Source organism: Battus philenor, unplaced genomic scaffold (genome assembly GCF_028537555.1).
Source record: "Battus philenor isolate CCGP_79_NKW_IND1 unplaced genomic scaffold, ilBatPhil1.0.hap1 SCAF_23, whole genome shotgun sequence".
Lineage (NCBI taxonomy): Eukaryota > Metazoa > Arthropoda > Insecta > Lepidoptera > Papilionidae > Battus > Battus philenor.
This window is the reverse complement of record NW_027181686.1, coordinates 1,962,702-1,975,366: the sequence shown is the minus strand read 5'-3', so window position 1 is coordinate 1,975,366 and position 12,665 is coordinate 1,962,702. Positions and strand designations below refer to the sequence as shown.

The window sequence follows — 12,665 nt, the reverse complement described above, 5'->3', positions numbered from 1 at the left end:
GTGAAGGAAGGAAGAAGATAGAATACTAGATTTAGTGAAGGATGAAAGAATAAAAATACAGAAAATTATATTTCGTAATTCAAGTCTCTGTCATAGATTAAAATAGGAGAACGAGAGAAAATAAAAATAATAAGAAAACGCTGTAAGTGTGATTTGTTATAAGTGTTAAGTTTTAAAACGGGTAAATTATAAAAAAATTGTCAACAAACACCTTTTAAAACTCTTACACCCATTTCCAATAACTCTGTCTAATATGATCAATTTGATATATGTTACATAATTTTTTTATTGGAATTCAACCTGTCAAGCCTGGCCTGCAGGGACAAATAGTAAATAAATGTACCTCATTAGTTAAAAAGCTTTAACACTGACACCTATTTCCAATCATCCTGTATAATGTACTTTGACAAATGTTACGTTAATTTATTGGAATGCGTCTGGCCAAACCTTGTCTTCAACTATAGTTAATAGTTAATTTTAATATGTAGCAACTCGAATTTTAAATTTGCGTTATTCAATTTTTTTAAAACCATTGGATTTTGGATAAAATATATCATACAATAATTGACACGAAAATAGGTATACATTGACCCCATTTAAAGGTTTTACATGTATAATTAATCACCCTGTATAGCCTTATATAGAAGAGCAGCGTCTCCTATTCTTCTTTTTAGTCGATAAACGCCCTCTGAAAGTCATACTCCTCTCTCCCAAAGATCGGTATCAGGAAGCCTACCCACGCCACGTCTACCAGCTTGTGGTCGCCACTCGAGAGCCTTCCACTTCAACGTCCATCGGTTGAGCGATGTACTTCGCTCAATGCCACTATAGATGAGCAATTCATTGAACTACGTCGGTGATCCTGGTTCTTCTACGGAACTCCTTATTTATGATTAGATCTCGAAGCGAAACTTCGAGAATCCTTCATTGGTCTCTGGGTGATCTTGAGCCTTCCGAGGCCCGTAGTAAGTGACCACGTCTCGGATCCGTATATCATCACTGCCAACACACATTGGTCAAAACGCTGCACATCTGAGTTGGATTTAGCAAGTGATCTCTTTTCGATAAAGACTTACCAAGAAGGACGATTTGTATCAGGTATATATAAACGTCTACAGTTTCAAGCGTAGCACCTACTTTATACAATTGCTACACTTGAAGACACTAAAACCTACTGTCAATGTTGGTGAGATATATACCGAAAGATTAAACACCGTGATCAGGTTTGTAAAACCGACAATTGTTATCACCGGTGATAAATTTTAACACCGCACTTGATATCCGATATAAAATGCAGCGCGGAATCTTCCCTGCAGTCACGTGATGCTCCAGACGTCTTAGCATAATTAGCTGGAGGGCGCTGTTTATTGCTAATATTAGTTGTAAGGATTAATATTAGCGTTGCGGCGGTGTAGTGAGCCTTTTATCTGCTATTATCATAAGTCTACGCCGCTGATGACTTTTATTACTCACGACAATAAAAGTCGTCGTCGTGTCGTTAACGTTTAATTGACAATAAAGTGTATTACTTAGAAATGCGTTAAAAATAAAAAAAATCTATCTGTGTGTCTAATCTGTGTTTGGCACTAATCGGTGTAACATAACTCCTGAAGATGCCCCGTGGAGGGGTGAAACACGTGTTGAGTGATTTGGCGGTGGCGGTTGTGTGATTCGCATTGTTTGCCGCATACGCATTTATCGGCGGGCTGACGGGCGGTGCATTTCATTGCACGACTACCACTGCATGTGCGGAAGTGGCTAAATATTGGTCCTTTTCTTACTTAGGATGGACTTCCGCGCGGTAACGCCTGATTCCATTAAATAAAAAAAATCTAGCAAAGATATAAGTAATTTGATATACTTTTTAACATATCATAATTTGTTACTCCAGTAAATCCATTCACTGATTTAAAGATTGACGAAGACGACCATTTGAAGTAAAGTGGTCACACAATCTAGAATTGTACCAACGTGTGACTGCGTTCAACTGTCAATTATTTCGAATCTTTCAGAGACCTCCAATAGGATTAGTTACAAGCGATCCACATCCAGCTACTTTCGAAAGCCTTACGGCTCTTGAGACGCGGTCACTTACAACAGGCCTTAAGAGAAGGCTCAAGATCATCTATAGAGCAAAGAGGTCAATGATCGGAGTTTCGCTACGAAATTGAATTAGAAATGAGGATCCGTAGAAGAACTAAGAACGCCGACGTAGCTCAAAGAATTGCTCGTCTGAAATGGCAGCAGGCAGGGCATCCTCTAGGTAGACCGACGCGATAAGAAGAATAAGGATTCTTCTTATCGCGTCGGTATACATCTTCTTATCCATATATAAGGTGGACAGGCAACTTTGTTAAGATTGACGGATGGGCCATTTCAAGCGACCCCATTGGTAGGCTATGGGGGAAATTTATATCAAACAGTAGACGTCCGACCTTAGTATCGTTTATCCACCTTGTAGGTTCTTGTCACTTGTCTCCACTATACTTTATAACTTTCTTTTGTTTTCTTCTATGTTATAATAATAATAAAAGTCGTTAACGTATCGTTGGATGTAAATGGGGCTTACAAGTAATGTTGATCTTAAAAGTTAGAGGCAAGGATGAAATGCTAATTAGCCGTTAAGTTAAGCCCGATGGAATAACTAATTTTAAGTTTTTTTTAAATATATATTTATATATAGCTTCTTCGTTTGTGTATGCTAAGAGAGGAATACTAGAAAAGTTTCTTCTTCTTCTTGAAGTGCCTCTCCAACTAGTGGAGGTTGGCTATCAGCTTCCTGCTCTCTTCCTTATTTTTGGTTCTGCGTAATAGCTCAGCAGCGCTGGCGATTCCGGTCCACTCTCTAATGTTACGAAGCCACGATTTCTTTCTCCTACCAACCTTCCTTTTACCAGCGTATTTTCCCATCATGATAAGTTGAAGGAGATTGTATCGTTGGTGTCGAAGAACGTGTCCTAAGTAAGCGATTTCCCTTCGTTTTACTGTGAGCATTAGTGCGAAAAGTTTAATATGATGTAAATAAAAATAAATTTAGGTTCTTCATTATTATATTCTTTAGTTTGACATAAAACAATGGTTGTTAAGCCTCTCCCAAATATATTTATATGGAGATATACCATAATCGCCATGCTTGGTAGACGGTTGGCGATTGAAGTGTGGTATAATGGTACGGAGAGTACGCAGCTGTTCATTCTCCAGAAACTTATTTAGTACCAGTGGCAATCATGTATAAGTAATACACAAAATATGAATTATATTAGATTGTATACGGCATTCAAACCCGGGAATTACGTTCATAAATCCCAGACCTCCACTGTTGGTCTACCACGGCTTAACTTTGTAATTTATATATTAATCTTAGGGAAGACAAAATACCAAAGTTAAGAAAAATGGAAAGCTTTTAAAGAGGCTTTTACCCTGAGGAGGTCCATACAAACTTAGTACAAAATTATTAACACTATTATTTAAAATTACTAATTTTAAATCATTTGTATGGAATGTAATAAAACTTTATTATTATAACAGGATTGAATGTATAGACATGTCCTTCCGAAATGATAATTTCAAAATTGTTTTAAATATCAAAAACTATAATCCAAAATGTTAGTAAATTTTAAAGGTAAAAATTGTCATCTTCGGTTTCATCATCGTTCATCTACGGATCTCATCATTTCTTCTTGTCTATACCTCGTTTGAGGACTGAACTTTCCAACAATATCCCTTCTTTTTAACCTCATAAAAATTATGCATTAAAAAGTTATATTCATTCCTTTTACTCAAGAATTATAAAAATAATTTCGCAGATGCGGCATTGTTATATTTTGCAAATATTGCAAAATTAAACGATAACTGAAGACGAAGCGTTCCGGATGGAACAAGTCAATATAGCCAAGAGAAGTCTACCTTGATGAACTATTCAGAGTGTTATCAACGTAGCAATTCTTGGTAAATTGAGTCCGTTGAGATGAAACCCGATTTTATCTATGTTTCCAAACCTTAAGCTCGTAAACAATATTTTAAATATCGAATATAGAACACCAAAAGGGCTTGGGAAGGCCCCAAGATTCATAGCCAATTCGAAATTTAAAATTATAAAAAAAACCAGTTCATTTACTGTGGGTAGATTGAAATAAATAAGCGCGGAGGCAGCCGGCGTCTCGCCACAACTCATATTAGCGCAGCTCAATCCCGATGCACAAATCCAAAAACATTACCCCACCCCCCCGCCAAGACGCCCCCCCCCGTCTGGATGCGGGCAAATCTTCGAATTAATTTTACTGCCGAAATATGCAAATCGCGAGATATAGCCGCCTAATAACATGTACAAAAGAGTGGTGACTGAGAGCGCGAACGCCACAGATAATTAAACAGATGATTAGATCAAAGTTTAATGCCTACTATTGTTTTTCCTCTGAGAAGACGGTCATTACTCATGTTTAAAACAACGATAAACTTTTAATACCTGGACATTGTTAGAGCGTCGTTAAAATAGATCAAGAGACTAAGTAAACACTGAAACATGCTAAAACGTGAGTAAAAATAAATTAAAAGAAAAGCACGGGTGTTAATGTCTGTGGAATTTAGATCTTAATAATAAAAAAAGTGACTTTAATAGTACCAATATCGAAAATTACACCAAAATAAACACAAGTACTAATTAAGATTTATTGGTTAATTTAAAATTGTTATTGTTTTAAATTGATGAATGTAGAGCTCACTAGCTGTCAATTGATGTAAGGTATACCCTATTCAAAAATCAATGGTTTCAGAAAAAATAAATAAATTAACGAAAATATATAAAGCAAAAGCGTTATCAAAAATCTTATTATAACATATTAAAATGAATTATTGTTTGCTATCTGTCTTTGCGGATTTTGTACTACCAAAACTTTTTTTTTACAAGTCTGTTGTATTTCAATAAAAAGTTAACAAATAGGTACAACCAAACACTGTTTCTTAGCTATAAGCTTTTATATAAATGTCAGTATAACAATAACAATTGATTGAACATTCGTTTTAATAGACACTACAATATTAAACATATTTACTTCGTTTAATTTAAATAATTGTGACATTTAGGCATTAAACGAACGTTGTCAAAATATATTTCAAAGAAATATCTACTCTGCGGATATAAAACCTTAACTAATCTATGTCTTAATCGTTACCTCGGGCTAACATTATAGCCGCTTCGAGGAGCTTAATAGGTTACAAAATTTACCGTGATAGTAGAAAATACACGATGCTCACGTGCCAGCGGTGCCGGGAACTTATCACGGCGCGTATGCAGGTGTTTGCTTTAAGTGTACGGACTTTAAAACTTCGTGCTAATAAATATCTTCTGAATTACATTAGCGAGGTGCTCTCGGCCTGGTACAGTGCTGCACGATACCTTAACGAATTCTATGTAGAAATATATGCTTTTAATAATTGTTTCTCATAATTTATATCTTGTTTTTTTATTATTTTTTACTAGCTGATCCTGCAAACGTAGTTTTGCAAAAAAAAAAAAAAAGTTTTTAATTAACAAATGTAAGATAAGGGTTGATCGTAGAGAGGTGAAAATTTAGGTTTGTATGTATTTTTGTATGCTGTATCATAATAAAATAAAAACCAAAAAAATTGTCTAAAAAATTAAAAATAAAATTTAGGGGTGGACCACCCACATCACTTAGGGGTATGGAAAATAGATAGTAGCCGATTCTCAGACATACTGAATACGCATGTAAAATTTGGTAAAAATCGGTCAAGCCGTTTCGGAGGAGTTCAAGTTCGAACACCGTGACACGAGAATTTTATATATCAGATTTAATATTCTTTATTGTACAGGTTAAGATACAGTTAATAAGTTTTTCAATAATATACAAAAAAGTACAATGGGCGGTCTTATCTCACAAGGCAATCTCTTACAGACAACCATAGTATAAAAAAGGTAAAAGTACTAATAATAGGTAGTTTACGTGAACAAAAAATACATATTCACAAACAAATATAAACACACATAGATATACATACTTAAACATACATACATACGTATATAACATATATACTTATAATAAATAAGGTTTAATAAATATTATAAATATAATACAATATTAAATAAAAACATCTAACTGACTTCGATCAGTATTGATTCGATCGCATTTGCCTCAGAAAGAAACAGAAGAAGAAAAAGATATGAAATGTTCTATACATCAAAAGAAAGTGCTGAATACCAACATCTTTTCTAAATAATTTTATACGTTATTTTGTAAACACGCAATGAAGAGTATAAAACTAAATAAGATATTTTTTTGTATTGTCGAGGTGCATTGACTCATTCTTTAGGTTCATAACGTCTTCCTCAAGGATTGAAGACAACCGAAGTGGGGTTTAGTGGATAGGAATCACATATGACCTATTCCAATTCCCAGAAGGAAAGTATCTTGACCCAGATTATTTCCTGAAACAAAATATTGTGTGTTGACTTACTTGCAAAGCACGGTCTTGTTGCCGGAGTCGAAGAGACCACCGCGACCCCAGCGGCTGGGCAGCTCCGCGATGGTGACTCCTCGCGCTCCCCACAGGCACAGCCGGCTGCCGCACTCGCTGCTTGTCACGCGCTCCACATTGAAGGCTGGCGGCGACACCAGGTGCAATTTCTGTAACAATCACAAGTTCACTTATTGCCCATCATTTCTGCCGTTTGCACGCAGGGTGGTAAGCAATGCGATAAAAAATAACAAAACCAAATAGGAAAACTTGAACCAAAATTAATAATATGCACATGTATAAGAACTTATTACATAATAATAGAATGTAAGACAAGACTCTAAAGATAAGGATAGAAAATGTAAGAATAAAATAAAGATTGGAAATAAAATTGTACCTAGCCACCTAAGAGTAGAAAAGAAAAAAAGATTCGAAAATTTACCTCGGAAACATTTCCGAAACATTTAACATGGCCAGTACAAATATTTTTAAGTACAGTGGCGTCCATTAGAGAATGTCGATCCTTCAATGATAACATACGATATCTGTTTAACAAATTTTTATAAGAATCAATGCATTTGTTAGTTCAGAATACGATGGTTTTTTTTTTAATTAAAGAAAAAAGTTTTATGAAGACGCATAGACGTATTCCGATCGTTGATGAAGTTGATAGCGTGAACTATTCCTCAGCGGGCTTCGCGAGGATATGATTAAGAAAGTTTTTTAATCAATAAAAAAGCGAGCGCCCGCGGCACTCGCTTCCTGGTCGCGTTTTTTCGCTTTATTTCTCATTACGCCACCCCCTCGGTCGCTTGCTCTTACATCTTACTTATGATCGTTTATCGTTTGATGGCGGCGGTCGACGGCCTCTGTTTTAGAGGAAATTGAAAAAGTTGACGCGATTTTATACTGAGAAATTGCTATCGCTATTCAGCTAATGCGATATGCTATAAAGCTAGTGTTCAAGTGTATTTTGACTAGCTATACATCAACGTGTCGATTGGTTGGAATCCTTTTGTGAATATCGGGGATATTACATAAATTACATTAAAATTGTTGTTCAGAAAATTTACCACGTTAAAACAAACATGTTTGTTTTTTATATTAGATTCACTAAAGGTAATCTTTCGATTTTCGAAAAAACATACCATGTGCTCAATCATAAGGATTCAAACTTCATAAAGTATTTTTTTTATTCTCTATCGGGCTACGAAATGCCTACGAATTTTGACAAAAAGAAGGCTTGTTCTGTAATAATAACTGAACACAACACATGGTTTATTATTAAGGAGAAGTTTCATGTTCATTAATGTAGTCGTGTTAAAATTTCAATTTAAAATTTAAATAATGTATTCATGTCACTATACCAAAAACATTTCAGCTATTGAACGTTCACAGCTGGACTTAGATCTCCTCCTTAAATTTCCAACATGGTTGGAACCCGCCTGCATCCACCTTCTGGGTGGACATTCTATCCTGCGTTTGCCGGTTTGTGGTCTCCACTCTAGAAGTCAAGGCTTCAACGGCCAACAGTTTTGCTCACTAACTGACTGACCACTCCCAATTTAACTTACAAATCCGATGGGCTATGAAAGTTACTTTCGTTTATCTATGGACTGTCACCAATTCAATCTCATAGAAAAATCCCGAGCATATCGCTGTGATTATATATGCCGAAGTACAATTTATGTCTAATAATTTTTATTATCTTCTTTATTTTGTTTTCAATCAAAATAATTTAACGAAAAAAATTCTTTTTGAATACGACCGTCATTTGTACTTCTTTTGTTTCTTCTGCACCTTCTATATTCTTCTCTCGTATCTAACTACACAAATGATCATTTTGAATTAAAAGTTGCTAATAATGAATGTCTAAATTACGTTTTATATAGCTTGATATATATGTTACGGTACGTTAGCATGTGTAGTGCAGTGTGAAATCAAACGTATAACGGCGATCGTGAATTTACGGCAATAACTTTCACGACGTTATGTCGTAAATTTAAAGTTAACCGTCCCTTGGCGGATTAGTACCGCGGGCTGTGCAATCGGAAATTTCACTACAGGCAATGTATAATACGCAATTTTTATTTCATTCCTTCATTTATATATATTTTAACCCGTATTATATACATTAATACCGGTAATTGCCTCAGTGCTGCAATGTGTTCGTGTCAGTGTGTGAGATGTAAAGTATTTGTTCGTATTAGTGTGTGCGTGTTAAATAGTGTATATGTGAAGGCAGAAACTATGCAGTACCCGGCTATAAATATGGCACATCGACTTTTGGAAAGAGAAAATCGGCTAATTTCATACTTTGTTCCGTTTTATTACATTACTTTGTTTCCGTTGATACGTGGCTATTCATATGTGTCTATATTTGTGTGCTTGCGTATGTGCGTGTGTTACTACACAACAAAACGCTAACAAAAATGACGTTTTTCTGTGATCAAAACAAGTGATAGAACAAATCGTATTTTTGTAATTGGAAATTAAAAAGTCTTTTACGTGATTATCGGTTTAACTTCGGTGTATTAGTATAAAGTGTTAAATACAGAAACGACGGGAGGCAAGCGGTGTATTAGAAGGATTATCGGGAAGAATCAAAGTGGTTTAACCCCACAGATTCCTCGTCGATGCGACCCCCGCGGCGAACAGGTTCAAACAAAAATTGATTAATCACTAAGCGACTTAATCTACTCTTAAAATATTCCGTTTGCACGTAAAGCTGGATTATATTCGAAATTTAATCGTGAAGAATTTAAAACGGCGGTGATGATTTATTTGCGTACTACATTATGTTGCTTGTATACAGTCAACGAGATACGAAGAGGATTGAGATCGAATTTATTAACAAGATCGCGGAAAAACATTGATAAATGAATGTAAGATAGTCCAGGGAGAAAAGTGCGTAAAAGAAATAAAAACATTCGCTAAATATTTGCAATCGTTTCATCACAAATGTGTGTCAAAAATTAGACAAAGACAAAAACAATATCGCAGATGCCACGGTCAAAAATAATATGCCAATAAGCTCTTTTTTCAGGTTATGAAGATGGTGGCCGTGGCGAATCTGTATCGAGCGAGTGTGGAGAACTCTTCCTCACCAATGGTCCAGCTTTGTTGCGACAGGAACATAGTAATTAGTTACATACGATCGCGTGTCAGTACGAATTCAGTTACATGAATGTGTTATGTAAATGTCTCCGAATTGATTTTTTTTTATTATTATTAAATATAATCCTGCAACTTTCTCACTATTTCTACCTTCCTATAATACTACTAGATGTAAAGCGCACAAAAAATACAAATGACAAGGTTGTAAAGCGCGCTAGATAAAATAGAATAATGGTTGTAAACCGCGCTAAATAAGAATAATATAATGGTTGTAAACCGCGCTAGATAAGAATAGTATAATGGTTGTAAACCGCGCTAGATAAAAATAGTATAATGGTTGTAAAGCGAGCTAGATAAAATAGTATAATGATTGTAAAGCGAGCTAGATAAAATAGTATAATGGTTGTAAAGTACGCTGGATAGAAAAGAATAATTGTTGTAAAACGCGCTAAATAGAATAGAATAATGGCTGTATAGCGCGCTAGATACTAATTTTTATTAATTTTTTAAATTTATCAATATAAGTAATTGAACATCGTTAAATCTTCCTAATTTTTGAACAATAGTGTATATATATATTTATGTATATATACATATATATTAATATATATACGCATTCTTTATTTAATTTACCAAATTAATTTCACCCCTTCATACTAATCCCCATCCAATACAAAGTAATTTTGCCAATGCTTCTTCCAGCCTCCAGTACGACACTTCTTAGTTTTGATTTTTATCTCCTCAATCGTTACAAAACGGTGACCGTGCATTAGCTTGTTAAGTTTGCGAAATAGCCAAAAGTCGTACGGAGCCCAATCAGGCAAATACTGTGCTTGCAAAATTATTTATGTAGACTTTTTCACGCTTTTTTTTTTCAAAAATTTAGACGAATTTTATACCAATCGAAATTTGGTACCTTTAAAACACAAATCATGCTCTAACTTTTGACACACGCTTAAAATTACTTGCGTAACTAAGCTCAGGAGTTTTAAACGACAATTACACCTTAATTTTTGATAACAATACATTAACGATGGGATATAAGAAAACAAAAGCCTTCTGACAGATTCGAACCCCGGTCTTAACGATGTGTATATTCAGGTTAAACCGCTTTACGCTTTTGTATAAACAACTGCATACGTATATTTTTAATAGAATCTATTTTATAATTGTATTACACAGATAATCTTTATCATTGCGAAAAATAAATTCTATAAGGAAATACAGTATAACATTAACCAAGATTAGTAATTGTTTCTCAAAATACAAGTTGGTATTTACATGCGCTTATGAATCTTCGATTATTTTAACATTACAGTCAGTAAGCTACCACCGGCTTGGAATGCAGATCTACTAAAAGCCGGCCAAAAACTCAACAGTTGCTTTTTTAAAACAAATTTTACAATATTTTCAGTGTACATTATAATATCAATCATGTAAATGAGTCAACAAACCATATTTCGATCAAGTAATAACTCTTGAATGCTATAAGATTTTAGAACTATATATAGATTTTAGAATTATATATAGATGAGTACATTATTATATCAACCATGCATAACCATGTTTCACGCATTCAGATCAACTAAACTATTGAATGCTATAATGAGATCTGTTTAATAAGTAGCTATTCGATTTCAACCGCATGGAATTTAACAAAAAAAAAAATAGTTAAAATTTTCTATTAATAATTTTTCTAAGATTAATATATCCTTAGCTACTCCTTATTTCATCAACTACCTGTCTACATAAGTGCCTTCAAAATAAGTCCAGCCATTTCAAAGATTAACCTAAACAAACGGACCAATAAAAAATGTAATTTAGGTATATATCCTGTATATATATTTAAATGCATGTAGTAAAAAGCTGTTACTTTAATACTGCAAACAGACACTGCAATTTTTTTTATTTGTACAGTAATATCCTAACTTAAGATTTTATTAGTATAAGATATTTTTTACAACTTCATTGCATATGCGTACACTTGGACGCATGAAGGATTTTGTAATTATTTGAAGACAAAATTTAGGCGTTATATTTTTTCGTGTTTGTCACTATTTTTCATATAAGATTTAAGATAATGACGTATAAATAATTTTTTTAAAAATCTATTGCCATGCAAATGTTAGAACACAGATTTATTTAAAATCACCTTTCAAAGAATCTTTTGCTTTTAAGTTGTAAATTTAAAAATTATAAAATTGAACATACATATCTAAACTATTCAATTTGTACTTTAGATCAACATTTCAGCCGCAGGACATCCACTGCTATATATATCTATGCTTCCGCCATATATTTTCAATACGACCGGTTTGAATCGGTCTGTATCCTAGGTTTTAGGACCTAAACAAGGTCGTATGCACCTTGTGGGAAGACATCTTACGATCCAGTCAGTACCCTACTGACTCTGGGGCCATCTGTGTATTGTTATAACTATATTATTTATACCGCCGTGTTTAACATATTGAAATATAAATATTTATGAAATTGAAACTTCGTAGTTTAACTTTTGCATTAAGGACGCATTTACTCTGGTTAAAATTTAAAAATGGAATTCTTTTTTTAAATAATAATAAGCGTAACTACGAGAGAAATAGATGCATAACTTCACAGAGCCACATAGTTAATAAACGTAAACAAACATTCACAATTCAAAATCACCGCCCCCGCCATAGCCGTCGGAATAAATAAATTAAGAGATGTAGAACAAAAATTATATATGCAAATTTCTCACCGCAAGTACAATAAAAATAAAGGCCCCGGGCAACGCGGGGTGGATATTAAAATTCGAGATGCACGTACGGGTTAAGCCGGTATACAATTAAAGGTGGCTCCAGACGGGCAGTGGCTGTGTATTTTTCCATATTTAATAAAATAATATAAAAATTAAAATATTCAGGGCGCGTTCCGCGTATCGCGATCGGTGCGACAGACGGATATATATATATATATATATAAATATATTTTTTAACATTCCGTTTTACGTGACCAGAGAGACGGTTCGAGAAGATTAGCGACCGCCATGTGCTTGAACAATAATTGCTCCTGATTTATTTTTGACTGCCGTTCCG

The 12,665-nt window shown here is 34.3% G+C and overlaps 1 protein-coding gene across 1 annotated transcript in view; it reads right to left on the bottom strand.

Annotated features, from left to right (window-relative positions):
- mbo (Nuclear pore complex protein Nup88) overlaps positions 1 to 12,665 on the bottom strand; it is a 172,856-nt gene that overhangs the window by 47,816 nt on the left and 112,375 nt on the right. The window contains exon 2 of the mRNA XM_068767738.1: positions 6,475 to 6,644. Within this exon, the coding sequence (XP_068623839.1) occupies positions 6,475 to 6,644 (170 nt within the window). The remainder of the gene's footprint in view (positions 1 to 6,474; positions 6,645 to 12,665) is intronic.